Source organism: Moschus berezovskii, chromosome 2, assembly GCF_049115385.1.
Source record: "Moschus berezovskii isolate FMDL1 chromosome 2, NW_MosBer_1.0, whole genome shotgun sequence".
Lineage (NCBI taxonomy): Eukaryota > Metazoa > Chordata > Mammalia > Artiodactyla > Moschidae > Moschus > Moschus berezovskii.
In genome coordinates, this window is record NC_142461.1 from 134064956 (window position 1) to 134092342 (window position 27387).

Sequence of the window (27387 nt, forward strand, 5' to 3'; positions counted from 1 at the left end):
TTTGTTTCTTTTTTGTTCCTGATCTTTTAATTACACAGGTGGCTATCAGTTCAGTTCAGTTCAGTTGCTCAGTCCTGTCCGACTCTTTGCAACCCCATGGACTGCAGCACGCCAGGCCACCCTGTCTACCACCAACTCCCGGAGCTTACTCAAACTCATGTCCATTGAGTCAGTGATGCCATCCAACCATCTCATTCTCTGTCGTCCCCTTCTCCTCCCTCCCTCAATCTTTCCCAGCATCAGGGTCTTTTCTAATTAGTCAGTTCTTTGCATCAGGTGGCCAAAGTATTGGAGTTTCAGCTTCAACCTCAGTCCTTCCAATGAATATTCAGGACTGATTTTCTTTAGGATGGCCTGGTTGGATCATCTTACAGTCCAAGGGACTCTCAAGAGTCTTCTCCAACACCACAGCTCAAAAGCATCACTTCTTCAGCGCTCAGCTTTCTTCACAGTCCAACTCAATCCATACATGACTACTGGAAAAACCATAACTTTGACTAGACGAACCTTTGTTGGCAAAGTAATGTCTCTGCTTTTTAATATGCTGTTGGTCATAACCTTCCTTCCAAGTAGCAAGCGTCTTTTCATTTCACGGCTGCAATCACCATCTGCAGTGATTTTGGAGCCCAAGAAAATAAAGTCTCTCACTGTTTCCACTGTTCCCCCATCTATTTGCCATGAAGTGATGGGACCAGATGCCATGATCTTAGTTTTCTGAATCTTGAGTTTTAAGCCAACTTTTCACTCTCCTCTTTCACTTTCAGCAAGAGTCTTTTTAGGTCTTCTTCACTTTCTGCCATAAGGGTGGTGTCGTCTGCGTATCTGAGGTTATTGGTATTTCTCCCAGCAATCTTGATTCCAGCTTGTGCTGCCTCCAGCCCAGCATTTCACATGATGTACTCTGCATATAAGTTAAATAAGCAGGGTGACAATATACAACCTTGATGTACTCCTTTCCCGATTTGGAGCCAGTCTACAGATGTTATACTTTATTTTGTTTCTGTATTCACAGTGTGGATTATCTCAGTTCCTTTTCTTCAGTATCTAAGGATGACCTGAAAATTTTAGAGTCTAAACACTAATATCTTGAGTTGAAACGAAAAGTTTTTGTTTGTATTTTTAGATTTGAGATTCATATAAAAAGGTTACTGAATGGGGCATTCATATAACAGGTACTGAATGTCATATTCATGAACATTTTCTTCACTTTGCATTGGTTGAAACTGTGAGAACTACTTAGAAACCTTTCATAACCTTATGCTAATCAAAAACCATTTGAATCTGATGGAGAGGAAAGCATGGTTTAGGGGGAAGTCACTCATCAAGGTTTAAGTCAACCTCCCAATGTAAGATATTTTGCAACTTTGAATTAACATTTGGGCATTAGTTCTTCATCATCCCTTGAACAATTTAGAAATTATGCTTTTTAAAGGCAACTTTGTGTCCTTCTCTGACCTACTTGTTATAGAATCAGCAGTTGATTGATGGAGAATAATTAAATAAAGGCCACCTGGCTAGGATTCATGCAGTTAGAATTTGATCTGTACAAATCTGAAAACTCTTTTTAGTCTGTGATGGAAGGATACTAGTAACTGCTTTTGATTATTATCTTTCAACAAGACAAAGCTCTTATGACTGTGTAATTATTTTTTAGCTTTGATTTTTATTTTTAAATTGAGTTATGTATATACAAAGCTTTAAAAAAAACCGAGCAAGTTTGCAGGGCTTTTTTTTTTTTTTTTAATTAGACTTTTTACACCATCTTGCCTCATTTCCTCTCTCAGAGGCAAATATTAATACATTCTCTGCTTTTAAGGTGATTATTTTGATATTCACCAGTGTGTTTTGAAATAAAAAGCTTGTATTCTGAGTTCGTGGTTTTTAAATGAAGGCATTATCTGTTGTTTTCCCACAGTGGAAGATACAGAGCTAACTGTCCATCCTGCCTCGGCTCTCCATGCCCATTCAGCCTTCTCAATTCCCTGTTTTCTTCATATAGTTACGTGGCAATTTGAATAGTGTGGTAGTCACTGCTTACATTTACTATACCCATGGAGCTGAGACATGTATGGATAGTGAAGTATGATTGTTTGTCTTTTCCTGTGCGACTTTTTGTTTTCTTGTAGGGTTTTATTTTATTTACCTTTCTCTACACTTACCAGTTATTAATCCCTAAACTCTCACCCATGGTCTAACCTTAGGACATTCAGATGTATTGGTATTCTGTCAGTGTCGCTTTGCTGCCAGAGCGTCTGCTTGGAGCCTGCAGACCTGCCGCAGTGACACCTGCCCTTTGCATCATCCTAGGACCTCTGGTCACCATCACACCATCTTTCCTTTGCCTCTCCTGTGTTAGTTCTCTTATTTTTTAAATTCCATGTCTTACTCTCTGTTGTTTTATTCCCTTGTTTTGGCGGTGCTCAACCTAAGAAAGGATATATGAGAGGTGCATTTGTTTTTTGAGAAATTGCATATGTAAAGTGTCTTTTCCCCCCTGTAAACTGGAGTGATGATTTGGTTGGGAATAGCTTCCAGGGTTATTGCTGAGATTCCTGAAGTCATTCTGGTTCCTGGTCCTTAGTATGTGACACATTTTGTTCTCTGAAAGTTTGTAGGGCCATCCGATTGTTCTCGAGTTCTGAAAGCTTGCTCATGTGCTTTGGCTTGGGTCTGCTTTATCCACTGTGTCAAGTACTCCATGGTCATTTCAGACAACTCATATCTTTCAGTTCTGAGAAATTTTCTTGAATTAAAAGATTCCCATCTCTTCATTTTCTCTGTTTTGTCTCGGAGTTCCAGTTTTCTAGATACCTGTCTTTCTGGGTGATCCTATAATTGTCTTTTCTCATCTACTTTCATCTCTTTTCTTTTTATATTTTAAGTCTTTAAGTTCATTTTTGTTTTCTGTGCTTCACTTTATTTTTTAAATTTTATTTTTAATTGGAGGATAATTGCTTTACAGTGTTGGTTCTGCCATACAACAATGCAAATTAGCCATGAGTATATGTGTGTGTATATGTATATATATCCCCTCCCTCTTGAGCCCCTTTCCCACTGCAACCCCCCCAAGTTGATTTTCTGTTGAAAAATAATATAGTTCACTGACTTCTTATAAAGTGAACACTTCCATTTAATAAAAGATCCAGATTAAAAAAGAAAACAATTATCAGGACCCCAGAACTTCGTCTAGCTACTGCCTCACCCCAGGGTAACTGCTATCTTGAGTTTTTAAACTTACCCTCTTTTATTCTGAGATAATTGTAGATTCACATACAATTATAGGAAATAATACGGAGATAGCCCATTTACCCAGTACCCACTTTCCCCCAGTGGGAACGTCTTGCAAACCCATTAGGATGACAGCTGACGGTGGCACGGTCGGGATGCAGAGCCCTCCCAGGGCACCAGACCCTCCCGTGGCGCCTCTTAGCCCCTCCTGTTCGCTCCCGCACCCTCCCTGGCGAGCCCCAGCAGTCTCTTCTGTGTTCCCCACGTCAGTAATTCTGTCACTCCTAGGATGGTCTGGGAATGGAATCATGGAGGACATCCTCTTTTGAGATTGGCTTTTTTCACTCTTTTTAATTCTCTGGAGATTTATTCAGGTTACTGCATCAATCATTTCTTCCCTTTCATTGCTGAGCAATTTTCAGTGGTATTGAGGTGCCACGGTTTGTTTAACCGTTCATCCACGATGGACACCTGAGTTGTTTCCCGGTTTTGGCTATTGCAAATAAAGCTGCTATAAACATTTGTGAACAGGTTTTTGTGTGAAAATAAGTTTTCACTTTTCTGGGATAAATGCCCAAAACTGAAATTGCTGGGTCACACGGTAGTCTCTGTTTAAATTTATAAGAAACTGCCAAACTGCTTTGCAGAGTGGCTGTTCCATTTAACATCCCTAACAGCAATGTATAAATGTATAAATGATCTAATTTCTCCTTATTGATGTCAGAATTTGGTGTTGTTACTGTTTTTATTTTATCCATTCTTATAGATATGTAGTGGAATATCATGTTTTTAACTTACATTTTCCTGATGGTTAGTGACAATGAACATTTTTTCACAAGTTTATTTGCATCTGTATATCCAATATATTCTCTTTGGTGAAATGTCTCTTCATGTCTTGTCTGTTTTTTAATTGGATTGTTTGGTATATTTTCTGTTGAGTTTTGAGAATTCTTTACATATTCTAGATACTAGCCCTCTGTTGAATATGTGGCTTGCAAATACTTTCTCCCAGTCTACAGCTTGTCTTTTTTTTTTTTTTTTGGCTGTGATGAGTCTTCATTCTGGTGAGTGGGTTCAGTTGCCCCTCATTGTGTGAAATCTTCCTGGACCAGGGATTGAAGCCACTTCTGCATGGGAAGGCAGATTCTTTACCACTGGGCCACCAGGAGAAGTTCTCTTTTATTCTTTTAATAGAGTCTTTCCCAGAGCAAAAATTTTTAATTTTTTAAAAATTTATTTATTTTTAATTGGAGAATAACTGCTTTACAATATTGTGTTGGTTTTGGACAGAAGTTTTTAATTTTGATAATGTCTAATTTATCAATTTTTCCTTTTATGAGTCATGCTGTTGGTATGAAGTCTACGAACTGTTTGCCTAGCACTAGAATCTAGGGGTTTTTTTCCCTAAAAGTTTTACAGTTTTACATTTAAACCCATGATGTATTTTGAGTGAGTGTTCATATAACGTATGAACTGTTTGTTTTTTGCCTGCTGATGTCTAACTGCACCAGCGCTGTTTGTTGACAAGCTAATCATCTTTCTCCCACCAAATTGTTTTTGCATCTTTGTCAGATATTACTTGGACATGTTTGTGTAGATTTATTCTTGGGCCCTCTGCTCTGTCCCACTTACCTGTGTGTCTGTTCTGCCAGTATCACACAGTCCTGATTAGTATGTGGCTAAGTGATAAATCTTTTTCAATGTTGCTTTAGCTATTCTAATTCCTTTTCCTGTTCAAAAAAATTTTAGAGTCATCTCGCCCAAATTCCCAGAAAGCCTTACTGAGATTTTGATAGGGACTGTGTTAAACTGTATATAAATCTGAGAAAAACTGAAGTCTTTACTGTGCTGAGTGTTGCAGCCCATGAACATGATATAGCTCTCCATTTACTCAGATTTATTTCTTTAACTAGCATTTTGCAGTTTTTCAGCATATAGTCCTGTACATGTTTTATTAATTTATACTGAAATATTTCTTCTTTCTAGAAGCTTTTCAGATTTCTTGGGATTTCCTACATGGACAATCATGCCACTGTAAACAGAGACGGTGTCTTCCTTTTTGATCTATATACTTTGTGTTTCCTGTTTTTCCCTTTATTGCACTTTCTAGAACTTCCATCACTAAGGAGTGATGAGAACATCTTCCCTTCTTCCCTATGTTGGAGAAAAAGCATTCAGTCTTTCACCATTAAATGTAATGTTACCTGTGGGGTTTTGTAGGAGATCTTTGCTGAGTTGAAGAAGATCCCTTTTATTCCAGTTTTCTGAGACTTTTCAGGAATGAGTGTTTAATTTGGTCAGATGTTTCTTCTGCATCAATTATTAGGACCATGATACTTTGTGTTCCTTTGCTTGTTTCTGTGGTGGATTACATTGTTTGAATTTCAAGTACTGCAGCAGCCTTGCCTCCTTGGGACAAATCCCGCATGCTCATAGTGCACAATTCTTCTTGCCGAATTCTCTTCCTAATATTTTGTTAAGGATTTTTGTCTGTGTTCATAAGGGATATTGGTCCATAGCCTCCTGGGTTTTGGACTGTCTTTTTTTCTGGATACTGGATTCTTACTTGACAATTTTTCTCTTTCAGCGTTTAAAAACTATTGTATTCCTTCTTGGGTCCCTAGTTTCTGGTTTTAAAGAAACAAACATGCTATCATTTGAATGGTTTTTCCCCTGTTGGTAAGTTGTGATTTCTGTCGCTGCCCTCAAGATTTTTGTGTGTGTTTGGTTTTTACAGTTTGACTATGTTGTGTCTTGGTGGGTTTCACTTGTCCTTAGTTCATTCAGCTTCTTAAATCTGTAGGTTTATGTCTTTTGCCAGGTTTGAGATGTTTTCAGCCTTTGTTTCTTTGAGTACTTCAGCGCAGCTCTATTTCTCTTCTCCTTCAAGGACTCTGATGTCATTAATGTTCAGTCTTTTGTTATAGTCCCACAGGTCCTTGAAGTTCTGTTAATTTTTTTCCCAATCTATTTTCTTTCTGCTGTTCAGATTGTATAATTTCTATTACACTTGCAGTTCACTGATTCTTCCCTCTCCTCCATTCTGCTGTTGAGTCCATCCATAGAGTTTTTGTATTTTGGTTATTGTATTTTCCAGTTCTAACATTTCCATTTTGATTTTCTTTATATATATATTTCTTACATTGCTGAGACTTTCTATTATTTCTGTTCTTCAACTTTCTGTTTTTTTCATTTGTTTCAAGCATATTTGTAACATGTATGTATCTTATTTATGAAAATAGTAATATTATAGTTAAGAACTATTTTCCTCCTCATAGAACTTCTGTTTTCTTCGTATTAATTTTTTTCCCTGTCTGTTTTGATTCCATCTTTCCTGTAAGAGCCTTTTGTTAAATGTCTTGTAATTCTTGGTGACTGCTCACATTTAGTGACAGGGCTTGTTAAGACCCTGAACTCCTGTGTGGAGTGCTTTGGTTGGATTGTTTCGTTGGGGAGGTTTCAGTATCATGATTGAGAGGTCATTTCTTCTGGGTTGGTCAGATTCTCCAGGGAAGAACCTTCCAGCCTCTGAGATCCTGGTGTGGAAAGTGGGGTAGGGCTCGGGGTCCAAGCCAGGGCGTGAATCTAGGATGTGTGTGTTAATCAGCGCCCGCTCTGTTCAGTGTGGCACCTGTCCGCTCAACTGTTACTGGTCCTCTGACTCAAGAACTCCGTTTCATCCTCTCCAGACGGATAGCCTCTAGTTGATTGGCTAGCTAGGTGGAGAGGAGAAGGGGACTGAGCCTTCTGCACTGACTCCAGACTGGTCCAGATTTTCCGTTAACTCTGTTGTTAGCAGCAACCCCTCCTTAAACACATACCCTCTTACTTGCAGATAAACCTAATATGGCCAACCCATGAGCCTTTGAGGGACTCTCAGGAATAAATTGTAATTTATTCTTCTTGGCTTTCCCCACTGTCAACCAGGGTTTCAGTTTTCTCAGATTCACCATTATTTACCAGTTGTCTATGTTTTGGCTTCCAGAATTTTATTTTATTGCTACTGTGTACCTTTTAATTTTCACAGCTTGGATGATGGCTTTAAAAGCGTGGGTATTTGTTGGTGTTGCTGTTTGAGTCAGGTTTAGGGACTCAGTAAAACAGATGTGCTCAGCCTGCCATTTTTACCAGAAGTGTCATGTAATTTTTATACATTTTAAGAACGACAAATATTTCTTTGAAGTTTGAGCCCAAACTGAAATTAGTTTAGAAAATAAGTCCAAAGGAGAATGTGTTTTTCAGGTGATGACACAGAATTAGAGGTGCTGACTTGAGTAGGTGGAGGCACGAATGATGAAAGGAAAATAGTAGAGACACTGGGGAAATCTGTCAGCCTGGCAGCGGAGGATTGGATTCTGCTTTTCCTTCAAGTTTTGTGGGAGATGAAAAAACGTTTTCCTGTATGATTAAGAAAACTGTGATTTGGGAACTAGAGAGAGAGGTGATGGTTGTACAGCATTGTGAATGTGCTAAATTCCACTGAATTATTCACTTTAAACTCTTCACATGAGGTGGCCAAAGTATTGGAGTTTCAGCTTTAGCATCAGTCCTTCCAATGAACACCCAGGATTGATCTCCTTTAGAATGGACTGGTTGGATCTCCTTGCAGTCCAAGGGACTCTCAAGAGTCTTCTCCAGCACCACACTTCAAAAGCATCAATTCTTCGGCGATCAGCTTTCTTCACAGTCCAACTCTCACTGGGAAGGATTGGGGGCAGGAGGAGAAGGGGACGACAGAGAGTGAGATGGCTGGATGGCATCACCGACTCGATGGACATGAGTTTGAGTGAACTCTGGGAGTTGGTGATGGACAGGGAGGCCTGGCGTGCTGTAATTCATGGGGTCGCAAAGGGTCGGACACGACTGAGCGACTGAACTGAACTGATTCACTTTAAAATGACTCATTTTTTGTTACATGAATTTTACCTCAAATTTTTTTTAAAAACCTAAAAAAGAGAAATGTATGAACATTTTCAAAGCTTATAACTATGTTGACACCTGACTTTTGGGGGTAAAAGATAATTTTACCTATTTGACTTATTACACAGGCCTCACTACGTTATGTTTCTACTGTCTGCCTGGAGCTAGGTAGAGATTTTTAAATGTTTACAAGCATGATTTTGGAAGATCTTCAGAAATTTACTTTTCATTTTGGGAAAAGGGAGAGCAAAATGTATTCCAAAGGGTGGAGTTATTTCTCTCTAGTAAAGAAGATGAAAGGAATCAATAGGTATTTAATATGTACACCTCCTACATCCAAATATACTCATTGCACCTTGACAAATCTTGATGCAGGCAAGACCTTTTGACTCTTTAATCATTTGTATAATAGAATAAAAGGAATTTCTGGGGAATGTGGCATCATTCCGATAAGTTTATGCCTTTGTTATATTGTTTATCTTTCACATGAAACACCCTGTCTCATAAAAAGATTTAATAGCACTTTATTATCCAAAATGTGGTATTTGGAAGTTCAGTGTGGTATACTAGAGTATATGTCCTAAAGCCATAATGTTGTTTTAGTTGCTAAGTCATGTCCCACTCTTTTGCGACCCCATGGACTGTAGCCTCCCAGGCTCCTCTGTTCATGGGATTTCCCAGGCAAGAATACTGAAGTGGATTGCCATTTCCTTTCCAGGGCCTCTTCCTGATCCAGGGATTGAACCTGCGTCTCCTGCATTGACCGGTGGATTCTCTATCACTGAGCCATGTGGGAAGCCTAAAGTCATAATATTGGGGTTCAGATCCTTGCTGTGCACATGTGAGTTATTTAAACTCACTGCGCCTCATTTTTTCCCATCTGTAAAATGGAGGAGACAATAGAGATATTGTGGTGAATGTGAATTGACACATTAAAAGATCTTTCAGTGTTGTCTGGTGCAGTGTGTGTGCTCAGTAAATGCTGTCTGCTATCTTTCTGACATTTTGTTAAACTACAGTCTTTAAAAGCACATCTGGAAAGTGTCTGTAACATAAGCAGCATGAAGACTACTTCCTTATCAGGATATCATTGTTATGACTGTAGTGGCCAACTGCAGATGCAAATGTGCGACTGGGTCCCTTTTTCTCATCACTTGTAGTTGAGGTTAAGGGTTTATTTCTGTTTCTTTCCCAGAAACTGAAATGGTTTTAGCTACCTTTATTTTCTAAGCATTCTAGACTTCATAGTGCAGTGGATTTGTTTGAAAAGTAAAACCGAGAAACTGTAAATACTGTTTACCCTCTGTTTGGTTTAGACGTAATCCCTATTATTTGTACATTTTCCCTAGGAATCAGTGAAAAGATTGAGAATGAACCTGAAGAGGGAACCATTAGAAGATGTAATTATCACCAGTCAGTGGCCACAGAGAGAGTACTTGATTTTGTGAAGTTATTTTTCTTATCATTATTGTATGGCTGCAAGTGAATGGTGATAGTCCTCTCTCACAATTATTATTTTTAGTTGTAGTTTGAAACTCCTCTGTTTCCTACAAGGTGAAACTCTTATGTTTAAATGTTATCATTTTCATACTAAGCCTTCTTTTAAATTTTACTTTACAGATCAACAGCCAAAATTTTGAAGGTCGTCAACTTTCTGATGGTGATGATAAGCCATGGCGACAGATGATAAAGTCGCCATCTTAACCGATGATGAAGAGGAACAGAAGAGAAAATACGTGCTTGCTGATCCTTTTAATGGTATTTCCAGGGAACCAGAGCCACCTTCAAATGAAACGCCATCCCCGTCTGAAACAGCTGCTATTCCTGAGGAGGAAGTAGACTGGATAGAGAAACACTGCGTTAAAATAAACAATGATCTTCTCATTTCCAAGGTCTTTTATTTTTTCTTTTACTCTGCATATGGCTCTCTCTACCCCCTTTTGCCTGTGTATTACAAGCAGCTGGGAATGTCACCCAGCCAGAGTGGACTGCTGGTAGGTATTCGATACTTCATTGAATTCTGCAGTGCCCCCTTTTGGGGTGTAGTTGCAGATCGCTTTAAAAAAGGCAAAATCGTCCTCCTCTTTTCTCTTTTGTGTTGGGTTTTATTCAACCTGGGCATCGGATTTGTCAAACCCGCTACCTTGCGATGTGTACCAAAGATCCCCCCGACAGCTCATCCCACCAATTCAAGTCACCCATTCACCGTCCTGCCGATGAATTCCTCCATTGTCTCTTTCAACACCACCTCCCCAAGAATTCGTGAGAAAAGGCACCTGCTTCCTTATGATGGGCCAGTGATGTCAGAAGCAGGGCCCAACGTCACAGAAACTGTCATCTTCTCGATAGCTCCAAACAAGACCAGTGCACCCACTTTGCAGCCTCAGACTGATGAAATTACTGACCACATTGTGACCGTGAACCCGAGCACTGCAACCTCCTCTGCCCCACCAGGACACGCAACCAGGGAGACAACCACTTCCATGGCCACCACCACCAAGTCTGCGCCTTCTGACCAAGTCACTCTCGTTTATGATCAGCAAGAAGTGGAGGCGATATTCTTGGTGATCCTGGTAGTTGTTATAATAGGCGAGTTTTTCAGCGCCTCCTCCGTCACGATTGTGGACACAGTAACACTCCAGTATCTGGGAAAGCACAGAGACCGCTATGGCCTGCAGCGCATGTGGGGCTCCCTGGGCTGGGGCCTGGCCATGCTGTCCGTGGGCATCGGCATCGACTACACCCACATCGACGTGCTCATCGAAGGGAAGGGGTGTAAGCCGCCCGAGTACCGGAACTACCAGGTCGTCTTCTTCGTCTTCGGGGTTCTCATGACCATGGCTCTGATTGTTGCTACGCAGTTCCGGTTCCGCTACAGCCACTTCAAAAACGCTGAGAGCAAAGGGAAGGAGGTGGAGATCCCTCAGGTGGAGAGGAGCAGCTCCGCCGGGTCCTCCGAGGAGACACCGCCCGCCCCCAGCCACTCGCGGGCCTTCAGCTTCTGGGACTTGATCAGGCTGCTCTGCAGTGTGCAGTACGGCTCCGTGTTGTTCGTGGCTTGGTTTATGGGTTTTGGATATGGCTTCGTGTTCACCTTTCTCTACTGGCATTTGGAGGACCTGAATGGAACAACAACCCTCTTTGGGGTCTGTTCAGTCCTGAGCCATGTGTCTGAGCTGACAGCTTATTTTTTCAGTCACAAGCTTATTGAACTGATTGGCCACATCAGGTAAGAGCATGCCCGCTGTTGCTGCCCCTCAGCAGTTGAGCGTCATCTTTTCATAGTTTAGAGCTCCTTTGAGCGCGTTTAAGGATATTATCATTTGTGTTGGGGGTAAGGTTTAGGTGGGAGTGGGGATTTTTGTTGCTCTTTCTCTTTAAAATAGAATCAAAAGAAAGGAAATGATGAGCCTAGTTGAATTATCTCAAAATAGGATGTTTCCCCTCTGTATGCTAAGAGACTCTTACATTAAACGTTTTCAGGTATAAAAGCACCAACTTAGTCAACTGTTACTCCGTGGACCTTGAAGGGTCCAGCTGTCTAAGGCATTTGTGAAGAAGGGTTTAAGTAGATAAAGAGGATTATGTTTTTTCCGCCTTCAGTTATTCTCCGCCTCTTGCTGATGCAGAAAGAGCTTGACTGTATGGTGTATTGAAGATGTCTATTATATTTAATAAGGCTGTGATGCGACCCAAAATCATTAATCCATGATATTACGTGGAAGAGCATCTTATATAATTTTTTCTGATTATTACATGGGTCTCTGCATTTTTATCTGCCATGAAAACATGGGATACTTAAAAATCTTTCTTCCACCTGAAATTTCCCATGTAATCCTTTGAAGCAAAAAATCTATAAATACCTAGTGTTTTTTATATAATGTTTCTTACTACTAATGTTTGTCTGAAGTTGTTTGAATAGTACCTTGCTCTTTATGTCTTTCTGCTTTGCTGTTGGCTCTAAAATGTGGAGCCAGATACACTTAAACCTCATAGAAAAGCATGGCATGTCTGTCCCTAAAATTTGAAGTTTCTGTAATTAAAAGCAACCATGTGTGTTTGTGTGTATGTGGTAATCTTTAAATCTACTGTTTCTATGAGAAATTACAAAGGAGAAATAGATACTGGTAAGATCTGAGAAACATCGATCTTTTTTCCTTTAATATCCCTTTGACTAACTGAAGAAAATATTTTCTAATGTCAAGTTTCAACCTAGAATCTTTCTTTTCCCAATACAATTGTGACTATTTTTCCTTGTTTGATTTTGCTTTGGAAGGCTGTGTCCCGTTCCTTCTCCATCTCAAATCTTTGACCCCTTTGTTGTCACAAACAAAGTCAGGCACTGTATGGACAGCCACAGAGACACAGGGTCCCTGAGGCATACTCAGTGGGATCAGTCGGCAAAGAGCCTTGGGATATTATGGTCTGGGGTTGTCCTTTAACCTTGTCCAGGTCATGTTTATGTTCTCCGAGCTGTGATGAATTAGACTCACAGTGATGAATTTCTTCAGCTTGGTTGGGTTGTATGAGCAGGATCTCCCCTCACCTAATAGTGTGTTTAAAAACCACAGCCATTTATTCCCAGAAAGGTACCTTGTCAGGTCTTACTCATGAGTGGCTTTCCTAGATATCATGATTTAATCACTCAATAATGTTAATTGAATGTCGACTCAGTACAGAGTATGCATGTAGGTTTTATTTTCACAGAAATTGTTAAGGCCTTCTCACATGCTAAGAAAAGTAATTTCTCTTATACCTTTGCCTTTTGTCTAAAGTATAGAGCTTTATGATAGAACCCTAGCGGGTTTACTATTAGGTTTGGTAATTACATAAACTTTACACTTGTGTTTTCTTTTTTTAAGAGAGAACTCATTACATAAAAATTCATCACATGAACGCTAATATCTCATTATGTAAAAACTAATGACTCACTTAACCTTAATTTTCTAGTTTTACATACAAAAGCATCTTTTTTTCCTTTAATGATGTAAAGGAAGAAGAAGGTTCTTGTGGTCACATGGTTGTTCCCAGAAGCCTAATGGGATTCCATCAGTTTGTGGTCATTTACTGCTTTTGGATTTTTATCCTGTTCATTGAAATGAATTAATTACTTTTAAAAGATTCTGATAGTTGTAGTGAGATTATGCCTACATATTTAGGTAGAATGGATATGTTTCTTTTGGTGAGAATCTTTGGAGCCCGGTTCGTGGTGGTTGAGATTTGAGGGCTTAAAAATGTAGTGATGACAGTTTTACTTTTTAATTGGAAGACTATCATGTGTTAGCTGATAAACAGAAATCACCTTTCTATGAATTCATGGCCTTTATGTTTTCCTTGTAGGATCATAAGGAGAGATCTGTCTGGCCCGTATATATGCACACATGTTTTTTGGTATTCTGTGACTATCTTATGGGGGTTTGTTTATAGGAGTCAGCATAACCACAAAAATTGTAACTATCCTAATGTAGTCAAAAGTTGATGTATGGCAGAAACCAATACAATATTGTAATTTTTCTTCAATTAAAAATAAAGAAATTGAGGGAAAAAAAAGAATTTTTAAAAAGTAGATTTTATATAAACTTATGAAAATCTACTTTTTAAAAATTCTTTTTGTTTTTTTCTCAAAGGCAATGGCAAGCCACTCCAGTCCTCTTGCCTAGAAAATCCCATGGACAGAGAAGCCTGGTGGGCTACAGTCCATGGGGTCGCTACTAGTCGGACACGACTGAGCGACTTCACTTTCACGCATTGGAGAAGGAAATGGCAGCCCACTCCAGTGTTCTTGCCTGGAGAATCCCAGGGATGGCGGAGCCTGGTGGGCTGCCGTCTGTGGGGTCACACAGAGTTGGACATGACTGAAGCAACCTAGCAGCAGCAGCAGCAGTGAAGAAACCATCATACCAGAAAATAATTTTAAAACGGCATGTCCAATTTTGAACCACTTACTATTGTAACAGTTCTGCAGTTTGGGCCCCATTTTTCATTGACTAACATATCTATCAGTCTAAACACACGCAGAGTAAATGATTTCTGATTTCGATCTTGGATTCTGTCCTCTCTGGAAAGTGGCTGTCTCAGGTAAATAGGATAATGCTTCCTATTTCCACTAAAAAAGTAAATTTCTTTTGATTCAAAACCACACGACTTTGGTATTTACAGCAAGTACATTTCTAGGCTAATCTATGTAATGACAATGACTAGATTTCTTTATCTAGAAATATAAATGTATTTTAAGGCTATATTCACCTTGTTGAATGTTTCAGCAACCATGAGTAGAGTTGTGATCAAAATACATTTCGATTAATCATTTGTTTAAGCAAACTCCAGGAGATAGTGAAGGACAGGAAAGCCTGGCATGCTGAAGTCCATAGGGTCACAAAAAGTCAGACATGACTGAATGACTAAGAAGAACAACAAAAATCATTACTATTTAATATTAGGCCATCACCTATGTTATGTGATTCAAATTGATTTACATTTTAAGGGACACACAAAAATCTACTCAAGCAATTCTGACTTTGACCTGAAATTCTTATACTCAGTCAGTTTTGTCATGCAAATACTATCTGGAAGCGATAATATATTAACCATTATTAGCCATTCAGTTCAGTTCAGTCGCTCAGTCGTGTCCAACTCTCCGCGACCCCATGAATCACAGCACGCCAGGCCTCCCTGTCCATCACCAACTCCTGGAGTTCACTCAAACTCATGTCCACAGAGTCGGTGATGCCATCCAGCCATCTCATTCTCCGTCGTCCCCTTCTCCTCCCGCCCCCAACCTTTCCCATTCCGTTCCGTTCCGTTCCGTTCTGTCGCTCAGTCGTGTCCGACTCTTTGCGACCCCGTGGACTGTAGACTACCAGGCTTCTCCGTCCATGGGATTCTCCAGGCAAGAATACTGGAGTGGGTTACCGTTTCCTTCTCCAGGGGATCTTCCCAACCCAGGGATCGAACCCGGGTCTCCCGCATTGGAGGCAAACGCTTTAACCTCTGAGCCACCAGGGAAGCCCCACCTTTCCCATTAACTACTGCTAAATAGTTGCTAAGTATCCAAATGAGTCGGCTGGTCATTTAGGGAGGAGAGAGGGAAATACATGATGCCACTAGCAAGAGGAGGCACACAGATATTCCTGGCGGGCGCTGCAGACGCCAGCCCACGCTGAGGATGTGTGGGGCAGTGTGAGCAGGCTGTCAACAGCCAGGCGGTGGTCAACATCGGAAGGGGGGGAACCGCAGCTGGCGAGATCAGGGGAGCCGGCCTGGAGCTGGAGATGAGGGGCTGTGTCTGTGATTTTATTGCTTCGTGTCCTCTCCCTTGTTTCTACCTGCCTCTTCCGGCCTTGTCGTTGATCCTGGACCCCGTGGCTCTCGGGGCCTCTCCGCACCTCGCAGGAGAGGTGCAGGCTTCCACCAGCTGCTTCTCCAGCCCTCGTCTGCTGGGTTCCACAGTCTGGGTTCCTGGTCTGCTGCAGTGGTGCTCAACCAGTAGACTCACACTGGGAGAGCTTTTAAAACTCCTGATGCTCCAGCTCCACTTGGACCAATTGCCTTAGACCATCTGGGGGTGTGCCCCTAGGTATTCCAGCCAGGGTGGTAATGCCAGGCTGGTGAGAGGCCCAGGTGGAGGATAAGAGGGTGTGCAGAAAGGGAAGAACCTTCCCTCTTTCATCTTGAGTGAACTTTGGAGATTGTTCCCTTTGATCCTTTCACGTGGTTCTTGCCCCGGCTTCGGGGGTTTGCTCAGATGCAGGTGTTGACCAGTTCTCAGCTGGAGACTGAGGGCCACGCTCTGCAGCCGTGGCTCCATGTGCTGAGCTCCCTCCCTCGGTGCTCAGCCCGGCCTCCTCTGCACCCGCGAGTCCTCCTGCCCTGTCAGGTCACCGCTCACCCGTGGCTCTGCATGCTGTGGGTGACCTGGAGCTCTGGTAACACGGCCGCCGCCCTCCAACCTCCAGACCTAGATCTTGTGGAGGCTGTCTGCAGCTTTCTCCAGGTTCTCTGGCTTCTGCTCTTCCACCGTTTATCTAACCACCTATCTCACCACCCTGAATTAAGATTGGGGGTTTCCGTGTTTCGCTGATTATATTCTGACATCCACAGTCCTTAACTGCTTAGAACTTATACTGACAATCGCCACAGTGAAGGCCAAGAATGGAAATAGAATAACTCAATTCTTTATTTAAAAAATAAAACAACAGCAACAGAGGATGGACCTGAACATTTTTTCCTTCTCTTTTCTGAATGGAATGTTATTTTCATTTATTTACTCAATGACTTCACCACAATAGAAGAAAAAGATCAGGCTCATCTCTCATGTTGTCATTGCTGTTCAGTCGCTCCATCGTGTCTGACTCTTTGCGACCCGACAGACTGCAGCACCCCAGGCTTCCCTGTCCTTCACCATCTTCTGGAGCTTGCTCAAAGTCACGTCCTTTGAGTTGGTGATGCCATTCAACCATCTCGTTTGAATTAAACATGATTTAAAAGAGTAACCATTATTCTATCGTTTAAAAATCAAAACTCTGTATACTTGTTAAATTTTTAATTGAAGAGTTTATTTAGGCCTGGACAACCCAGTTTAATAGGATGCAAGGATGAACACTAAAAGGAAGGCGGTTGGAAAAGACGGGGAGATTTAAGGCCAAATGGGAGCTGGGATTAGGAAAGGAACTTTATCCTGGGTGTAGTAGGGCATTGTGGCGAGGTTCGGAGCAGAGGAGAGCCACAGGTGTTCATTTATTTGCAAGGCATTGGGGAACTTTGAAGCAGAAGCCCACTGAGAAGGTTCTTAAAATAGTCCGAGTGAGAGATGACACAGCTTGAGTACAGCAGTAGCAGCAGAAGTGGAGGGAAGGAGTGTGTGCGGGAGTAGAATCAGTGGAATGGTCTGATGTGAGAAGTGATATGGAGACCTTCGCGTTTCTGTTTGGGTGCAGTGGGTCTGCCAAATCCAGGAGGAAATTTGAGAAGAAGAGACAGGATAGAAGAGACAGTGGAAGTCCATCAGCATCCAGCGATGGGTTTGTTTACCTTAAAATCGAAACATCCATGTGGGAATGTCTAACAGACAGCTGGCTGTTATAAAAGCCGAAAAAGAGGTTAGGGTTGGGAATACAGATTTGGGGTCGTTAAAACCAGGAACATGAGCAAAGTGAGCAAGGAAACCTTGTTGTGGAAGGAGAGAGATGGGCTGAGGAAAGTCAGTTGTGCTTGTCTCCAAGGTTCTGTTCTGAGTTTCTGGTCTTACTGAAATGCTGGGCTCTGTTTTATGGTTTGAAGTAGGTACCCTTGTATCCTCGTGTTTATGGGGAGTTGTGTGATACTGGAACCTGCTTCAGGAGCAAATGCCTTTCTGAGCGCCCCTCCAGTGCCATCACCTGAGCCACGGTCTTCTAGACGTGTTGAGACGTGAGTAAGGGAGAGGGAAAAATAAAGGGACAAGGAACAAAAGAAACAGGGATCAAGAGCAAGAATAGAGAAGGGAAATAGCTGCAGTCCCCAGGGAAAGGTCTCTTCCTGGCCTTATTCATGAAAGGCAGTGGCCATAGTGGTTACAAGCATGGACTGGGAGGCATGTTGCCTGGTTTAGAGCTTGACTATGCCTCTTGGAACCATATGGCCTTGGAGAAGTTATATAATGTTTTGTATCTCTGTTTTATCATCTCTAAGTAGGAATATCATTAGTATTAACCTTTTTTTTTTCATGAAAACTAAATGAGATAAAGCACATTAATTGCTTAGAACAGTGACTTGCATATATTAGTTCTCTTGATTTTTTTTAATTATTATTATTTAGCCAATCTTCTGGTAGATTATGTTGCTTGATAACCACTGTGGAGACCAGTCAGCACTCCATGGTAATGTACAAGTTGGACATTTCCTATGGCTTGATGATTGCATTTTAAGATATTTACCTGCCTAGAGAAACTTTTGCTGTGTGCTGTGCTTAGTCGCTCAGTTGTATCTGACTCTGTGACCCCATGGACTATAGTCTGCCAGGCTCCTCTGTCCGTGGGAATTCTCCAGGCAAGAATACTGGAGTGGGTTGCCATGCCCTCCTCCAGGGGATCTTCCCGACCCAGGAATCAAACCCAGGTCTCCCATGTTGCAGGCGGATTCTTTACCATCTGAGCCATCAGAGAAACTTTTACACACATGCAGAAAGACAAGTACAAAGGTGCTACTTGCTCAGTGCAGCTTTCTAACAGTGAGAAAGAGAACCAATCTAAATATTCATCAATTGGGAATAGATGCATCCAGTGTAGGATAGTCCTAAGATGGAATATTATGCAGAAAAGGAATGGACTATATCAGTATGTCAACATAGAAAGCTCTCAAACCATGATGTTGAATGGGGGAGAAAGCAAAATAATACACAGTTTGGTACACTTATGCAAATTTTAGCAATGCATTTCAAAAGTTATACATACTTTTATGGATATGCCTAATTGTATAGGAAAAAAAACACTTAAATTTATGGAGGGAAAATGCATCCTGAGTTCATATAGCCCTAGGTTTCTGGACAGGACATAAAAAGAAGGGACTGGTTGGGGAAGAAAGAGGACAGGGGAAGCCCTCCATTTATCTGTAACATTTTGTTTCTCTAAGGAAGTACAGCAAAATATTCAAAGTTTCCATTCTTGGTACTAGATATATATATTCTCTCCCTTTTTGGTATTTTAGATTGGAAAATAGCTTGAAGCTTAGGTCTGTTTATAGTGGATCAATATAATTATCTTCCCATAAAAGAACCAGATGTGTGTGAGAGAGCGCGTATGTGTGTTTAAAGCTGTAAAGCCTTTGACTGTGTCGATCACAATAAACTGTGGAACATTCTGAAAGAGATGGGAATCCCAGAACACCTGACCTGCCTCTTGAGAAACCTGTATGCAGGTCAGGAAGCAACAGTTAGAACTGGACATGGAACAACAGACTGGTTCCAAATAGGGAAAGGTGTACGTCAAGGTTGTATATTGTCACCTTGCTTATTTAACTTATATGTGGAGTACATCATGAGGAACGCTGGGCTGGAAGAAGCACAAGCTGGAATCAAGATTGCTGGGAGAAATATCAGTAACCTCAGATATGCAGATGACACTACCCTTATGGTAGAAAGTGAAGAGGAACTCAAAAGCCTCTTGATGAAAGTGAAAGAGGAGAGTGAAAACGTTGGCTAGAAGCTCAACATTCAGAAAACAAAGATCATGGCATCTGGTCCCATCACTTCATGGGAAATAGATGGAAAAACAGTGGAAACAGTGTCAGACTTTATTATTTTGGGCTCCAAAATCACTGCAGATGCTGATTGCAGCCATGAAATTAAAAGACGCTTGCTCCTTGGAAGGAAAGTTATGACCAACCTTGATAGTATATTAAAAAGCAGAGACATTCCTTTGCCAACCAAGGTCTGATTGGTCAAGGCTATGGTTTTTCCCGTGGTCATGTATGGATGTGAGAGTTGGACTGTGAAGAAAGCTGATCACCGAAGAATCGATGCTTTTGAACTGTGGTGTTGGAGAAGACTCTTGAGAGTCCCTTATACTGCAAGGAGATCCAACCAGTTCATTCTAGAGGAGATCAATCCTGGATGTTCATTGGAGGGACTGATGCTAAAGCTGAAGCTACAATACTTTGGCCACCTCATGCGACGAGTTGACTCACTGGAAAAGACTCTGATGCTGGGAAAGGTTGGGGGCGGGAGGAGAAAGGGACGACGGAGAATGAGATGGCTGGATGGCATCACCGACTCTGTGGACATGAGTTTGAGTGAACTCCGGGAGTTGGTGATGGACAGGGAGGCCTGGCGTGCTGTGATTCATGGGGTTGCGGAGAGTCGGACACGACTGAGCAACTGAACTGAACTGATGCCTTTTGGAACCATATGGCCTTGGAGAAGTTATATAACTTTTTGTATCTCTGTTTTATCATCTCTAAGTAGGAATATCATTAGTATTAACCTTTTTTTTTCATGAAAACTAAATGAGATAAAGCACATTAATTGCTTAGAACAGTGACTTGCATATATTAGTTCTCTTGATTTCTTTAAATTATTATTATTTAGCCAATCTTCTGGTAGATTATGTTGCTTGATAACCACTGTGGAGACCAATCAGCACTCCATGGTAATGTACAAGTTGGACATTTCCTATGGCTTGATGATTGCATTTTAAGATATTTACCTGCCTAGAGAAACTTTTGCTGTGTGCTGTGCTTAGTCACTCAGTTGTATCTGACTCTGTGACCCCATGGACTGTAGTCTGCCAGGCTCCTCTGTCCGTGGGAATTCTCCAGGCAAGAATACTGGAGTGGGTTGCCATGCCCTCCTCCAGGGGATTTTCCCGACCCAGGAGTCAAACCCAGGTCTCCCATGTTGCAGGCGGATTCTTTACCATCTGAGCCATCAGAGAAACTTTTACACACATGCAGAAAGACAAGTACAAAGGTGCTACTTGGTCACTGCAGCTTTCTAACAGTGAGAAAGAGAACCAATCTAAATATTCATCAATTGGTAATAGATGCATCCAGTGTAGGATAGTCCTAAGATGGAATATTATGCAGAAAAGGAATGGACTATATCAGTATGTCAACATAGAAAGCTCTCAAACCATTATGTTGAATGGGGGAGAAAGCAAAATAATACACAGTTTGGTACACTTATGCAAATTTTAACAATACATTTCAAAAGTTATACATACTTTTATGGATATGCCTAATTGTATAGAAAAAAAAAAACCACTTAAATTTATGGAGGGAAAATGCATCCTGAGTTCATATAGCCCTAGGTTTCTGGACAGGACATAAAAAGAAGGGACTGGTTGGGGAAGAAAGAGGACAGGGGAAGCCCTCCATTTATCTGTAACATTTTGTTTCTCTAAGGAAGTACAGCAAAATATTCAAAGTTTCCATTCTTGGTACTAGATATATATATTCTCTCCCTTTTTGGTATTTTAGATTGGAAAATAGCTTGAAGCTTTGGTCTGTTTATAGTGGATCTATATAATTATCTTCCCATAAAAGAACCAGATGTGTGTGAGAGAGTGCGTATGTGTGTTTAAAGCTGCATATGTTCTAAGGAGACATATTGTATCCTCATATATCAGGTAAAATAAACATTGAGATTTTGTGCCGCTAATATGTATGTGTCTCAGTTGGAGAAGGAAATGGCAGCCCACTCCAGTACTCTTGCCTGGAAAATCCTGTGGATGGAGGAGCCTGGTGGGCTGCTGTCCGTAGGGTTGCACAAACTCAGACACGACTGAGGTGACGTAGCATGCATGCATGCATTGGAGAAGGCAATGGCAGCCCACTCCAGTGTTCTTGCCTGGAGAATCCCAGGGACGGGGGAGCCTGGTGGGCTGCCGTCTATGGGGTCGCACAGAGTCGGAGACGACTGAAGCAACTTAGCAGCAGCAGCAGTTGGGTCCAACGCTCTCCAACCCCATGGACTGTAGCCCACCAGGCTCCTCTGTCCATGGAATTTTCCAGGCAAGAGTACTGAAGTGGGTTGCCATTTCCTACTCCAGGGGATCTTCCTGACCCAGGGATTGAACCCTCATCTCCTGCGTTGGCGGGAGGATTCTTTACCATTGCGCACCTGGGTTTCCCATATAGTTTTCCGTAAGTAGCATACATTTAAATGATGAAAAGTCTACTTTTACAGTTACCATGGCTTCAGGTCTCAGTTCTTTTTCTTTAAAATGAAATCAGATGGAAATTTATAGTACCTCATTAAGAATTAATATCAAAATATATCAAATAACCCTGACTTGGGCAGTAATTATAATATTTCTTTATATGTTAAAGTGATCAAAGTACTAAAAAGTCAAGTCAAGTGATATCCAGAGATCATGCATTTTATTGCTGACAGTGAGTCCAAGTATGAGTGTTTGCACCAGCTGTTTAATTATCGAGTCATGCCTTTTTTGTGCAAGTCAAAAGCCTAAGTAGTGTGGCTAACTTATTTCCACTTATTCTTGAGGTACTTGGTAGATTTTAATTATATAATTTCAAGAGGATACTTTGAACAGTAAATAAGAATTTTTCTTCAAGCTTCCTTCATAGTATACCCCTCCAAAACCTTTCCAACTGGAAGAATCGCACCCCATTCTTATTTCTCAAGTATTAATCATCTTTGCCTTTTGTCTGCTGTCACCAACATCTTTGAATAGTAGTCTGGAGGCTGACAAACAGTAACATGTTAACTTTTTCTTTCCTTTAAAAAGATAACATGTAGAAGGAAGCTCAGACATTTTCAGAAAAAATCAGTGTCGAGTTACGTTTGTCTGGGCACCATAGTTTTGGACCATGATCCTGTGTGGTGTGGTTGACTGCCGAGTGCAGTGAGGACACCTCAGCAATGGATGATTGGCGTGGTCCCTGGTTCTTACTGTGGATGTTGGTCAGGCTTTCACTCCACTTGGGAGAATGAACAGGAGCAGAAAGTAAATCAGCCCAGGTTTGACCCTAGTCGTCTTCCCAGAGCCTGGTAAGAGTGTTGGGGAGTCTGGTAGCTCTCCTGTCTCCTTGTGTTCTTTTTGCTGATTCACCTGTAAAGAGTGCACATGTGTGCGTTTGACCCGGTTCAAATCCCACGCTTACTAGAGTGTCTGACTTTGTACCATTGTGAAGGTAAGTAGGATGATGCGCAGCACACAGTGAGTGCTTAGCTGTAAACAGCTGCTGCTGCTGCTGCTGCTAAGTCACTTCAGTCGTGTCCGACTCTGTGTGACCCCATAGACGGAAGCCCACCAAGCTCCCCCGTCCCTGGGATTCTCCAGGCAAGAACACTGGAGTGGGTTGCCATTTCCTCCTCCAATGTGTGAAAGTGAAACGTGAAAGTGAAGTCGCTCAGTCGTGTCCGACCCTTAGCGACCCCACAGACTGCAGCCTACCAGGCTCCTCCATCCATGGGATTTTCCAGGCAAGAGTACTGGAGTGGGGTGCCATTGCCTTCAGGTGGTGTTATTCCTGTTGTCACTAATTCACTCCTTCAACACGTATTTCTTACACATGCCCTAGGTGACAGGCACTTTTGTAGGTCTTAGGGATATTTGGAATGTGTGATGAGATAGACAAAGGCCAGTCCTCATAGGACGAGCCTTCTATTGGGGTAGACAGTGAACAGTACACAGATTATCTCATTTCTGATCATGATGAATGATGACGTGGCAAAATTCATGCAGGACGCAGGTTCCCAGAGTGACTGAGAAGAGGCACCTGTTTCCGCTTGAGCTGACAGGCTTTCTCTAAGGAAGAGATGTCTGAGCAGAGTGGCGTTTGCACAAAAGCCACCCAGGGAAGATGAGAGAACCACAAGCGTGCATCGCCTGAACGAGGAGTGATAAAAGTCAGCAAGGTGGGCAGGGCTCGTGCAAGGGCTTCAGGCCCCACTGAGAGAGAGTGTTTTCCTAAGAGAAATGGGAAGTCATTCGTGAGTTTGAGCAACAGGTGACGTGAACAGATGTCTGCCTTGATGTTTCTTTAAGATACTTCTATTGCAGGAAGGGGGACCCCTTCCAGGGCCCCAGAGGGGGCTGTTGTCTAACACTTGGAAATGAATTGTCCAAGGAAACACATGACTGACAGACAGTGAGACTTTACTGGGAAGGGCGGAGATCCCAGGAGGACTCTGCTGTGTGGCTCACCGTCTCAGGTTTTATGGTTTCTCAGCTGTGTCTCCCTGGACCATTTGTTTCTAGACAATTCCTTTCTGAATGTTAGACAAGAACCCACTCTCAGGTCCTGGAAGGGGTCCCCTTTCTGCAACACTTCTCTGGATGGAGCATTTATTATTGTTCTGCCCTACTTTAGAGAAGTCCCATTTTACTTTGTTCCCTTAGTTTCAGATAAATAATGCGTTGTCCTTTCTTGCTTGAGTCACAAGCTGGTGACTCATGCATGACCTTTGTTGATGTTGTGCCTTCCACCAATCCCAGATAAAATTGTTTTTTATTTTTTAGCAACTTCAAAATTGCAGAATAACAAAAAAAATTTTTTTAATAAAAATTTTAAATTTAGCATTTTATTAAAAAATAAACATTTTAAATTAGGAAACCTCCAAACTTAACAAAAATTATAATTATAGTCTAATATTGAGAAAATAATGATAGTTGTTAACACTGTCATTTCAGCACTACATCCAAGTGCGCTCCAAGGCACTGTGTGAGATGCTTTACCTTCAAGCCCCCGTTTATCCCTGTAATAGCCTTGTGAGTTAGGCATTGCTATGTCCTTCTCAGAGAGGGGAATTTCAAGGTGCTAAGGTAAGCTGCCCACAGTCATACAGCTAGTAACTAGCAGAGGTAGAATTCAAACCAACCACTCAGGCTCCAGAGCCTGTGTTCTCGGCTTGTAGGTTCACAGGCATGGTCTTAGACTGGCGAGTGTTGTGTGCTTTCATGCACCCCAGCCTCACCTCTCGGACTGCTCTGAGTGAGCAGTGTCTGATACAACTTTGTCACCTGTTCCAACCACCCTCTGTTGTCTTCCTGGTAAGATCTCCATTCCTCCAAAATACTCCATTCTCTCAAATTATCTTTTTTACCCCCAGTGAAATTGTCATTCCTCCAGATTAACTACCCTCAAGAAGTGTTGCTCCTGCTGCTAAGTCACTTCAGTCGTGTCCAACTCTGTGTGACCCCATAGATGGAAGTCCACCAGGTTCCCCCGTCCCTGGGATTCTCCAAGCAAGAACACTGGAGTGGGTTGCCATTTCCTTCTCCAATGTGTGAAAGTGAAAAGTGAAAGCGAAGTCGCTCAGTCGTGTCCGACCCTTAGCGACCCCACGGACTGCAGCCTACCAGGCTGCTCCATCCATGGGATTTTCTAGACAAGAGTACTGGAGTGGCTTGCCATTGCCTTCTCCGCAAGAAGTGTTAGGAAGAGAGTAATGTGATTAAATCAATTCACACTGAATATAAGTGGCAAAACTGTTTTTAATGATGACTAGGTATGATACAGAAATGCATGTATGATGACTAGCGGTCATACATGACTAGGTATCATACATCATTAACAGCGCTAATTCACAATTAAATATTATGTTCTTTCAGTATTTCTTTAAAGAAGTCTGTATTAAATGACCAGGTTCTATTCTAGGTATACAGTTCTACTCTAGGATACAAGACAGATAAGGCTCCTCTCTCATGGAGTTCACTTTCTGGTAGGGGGTGGATGACCATAACATAAAAGGAAAATACTGGGTATTTCAGAAGTGTTAACTTAGGTACCTGAGACATTGGGAGTTGGAAAAGAGTAAAGCAAGTAAAATCAAGAGTTTTTTGGGGGGTGGGTGGGCAGGGCCTTGTGTAGGTGGAGTGGGAAAGAAGAGTTATCTTGTGAACTGGATGCCAAATGGATGATGGTGCCACTCACCAAGCAAGGAAACCCAGGGAAGGGGTATCAGTTCTGAAGTATGGGACTTGTGGAGGTCCTATTAGATGAGAAAGATGCCCATTGGGAAGTTGTATTTATGAGTCTAGATCCTGGGAGAGAGAATGAAGCTAGAGATGTTTGTGGGAAACCTTGGCACACAGCTAGAACAGCTAACTTCACCCCGCGGTTTCTGTAACCATCCTCCTCCTCCACGCTCCCCGCTTCCCTTCAGCTAGTAAATCTATTTGGGGCAGTCACCTACCTCAAACAAGAAACATGTTGCTATCAGTGTTACTTCTGGAAGCTGTGCCATGGAACAGGACTTTTGGGAAGTGACAAGTTCAGTGCTTCTAAGAAGGGGATGAAAATTCTGAAGTCAGGACATGAAGTTGTGGCTATATCTTTAATGCTCTTTTGGTGTTATTAACTCATAACTCGAGGACTTCATTATAGAGTGAGTCTCCGTTCACCCTTAGGACTGTGGCCCCTCATTTCTGCCTGGAGAAACGCAATACCAGAGGGAATATGATGCCCCAAACGGCCTAATGGCTTAAGCGTTATCTTCCGTGGCTAGTGTTTATCTGTTAGGTGCAATTAAACTGGGAAAGAAAACAAACCAAGACTAAACCAGCACACAAATCAATTATTATTATTTTTTTAACACAAATGCCCGAGTGTAGGATTGATTTTTATTACCTTACCTCAGGAATGCTACTAATAGCTGTAATATACTTTATTCCACAAAGAATATTCTTGTAGTTTTTATAGGGGAACAGTTTTATGCTCAGTTTCCTAATTAGGCTAAATCAGAAAATCATTGTTTCCATTTCCAATTTCTAGATCACCAATAGAAATAAATCTAAATGATATTGTTGTAGGCTTTATAATTTGTATATGTGTGGATGCTTAGTTGCTCAGTCATGTTTGACTCTGTGATCCCATGGGCCATAGCCTGCCAAGCTCCTCTGTCCTTGGGATTCTCCAGGCAAGAATACTGAAGTGGCTCTTCATTTCTTCTTCCAGGGGATCAGCCCAACCCAGGGATGAGACCTGTGTCTCCTGCGTTGCAGGTGGATTCTTTCCTGCTGAGCCACCAGGGCAATCCCTTCTGCTCCTTACCCAACCCAAACCATACAGTCAACTTCTGATTATTTGGTTTCAAAGTCTGCTTGCTTGAGGCAGCCCTTTTCCACCCCCTGGGTGGAGGCAGAAATTCTGGTTCACCCTGTGTCCTGCCACAGCACTGATTCTTGAGGTCTCTGGTTCTGCATCAGTAGAAAGGGTCTTTTGATCCATTCCATCTTGGAACCCAAAATTTTGTTTCTAGGTGAATTTTTCTTTTGTGATCCAGGATATTGGACAGCTGTTGAGTGGCATTTGTTTTTTCTACTTTTCTCTTCCCTCATTCCTACTGATTCATCAAAGTTTAAAATCTTAACCATCTTCTAAAGTCAACCTAAACATACACCCAACTTCCTGAATTCAATTCAGAGGTGTTTCTTCAAGCCTATGTATAGGTTTGACTTCATGCAGGGGCCTTGCAGTAGGAACAGAGCACTTTGTTACCGGCCTAAAGAGCCATAGAGCAAAGGGCCCTTGACCTTCCACTGGCCTGCTAATGGTGGCCCTGTTCTGCCTCTCTGGACCTGTATTTCTTGTCTCCGTGAAACAAGGGGGTTGGGTTTGATGTTGTGTCTTTGTTGATGCTAATGATCTAATTTTTCACTTTGCTTGGTTTCTCTATGTGAAAAACCACACGTCAGACCTCACTCCTCCCTAGCCACCCCACCAGGGACTTAGGCTTTCATGGTTTTTGCTGATAAGTCAGAAATGTACACAGAGCCATTCATGCCAGCTCATCCAGGC

At 41.9% G+C, this 27387-nt stretch overlaps 1 protein-coding gene across 3 annotated transcripts in view; it reads left to right on the forward strand.

Annotated features, from left to right (window-relative positions):
* The window catches only part of MFSD6 (major facilitator superfamily domain containing 6), an 86115-nt gene that overhangs the window by 15108 nt on the left and 43620 nt on the right, over window positions 1-27387 (forward strand). For 2 of the 3 annotated variants that reach the window (XM_055398606.2, XM_055398608.2), the window contains exon 2: window positions 9769-11377. In XM_055398606.2, coding sequence (XP_055254581.2) covers window positions 9822-11377 — 1556 coding nt within the window. In that variant the 5' untranslated portion in view covers window positions 9769-9821. Of the gene's footprint in view, window positions 1-8866; window positions 8990-9768; window positions 11378-27387 lie in introns of those variants that run through there. The other variant, XM_055398607.2, reaches the window with a different exon arrangement.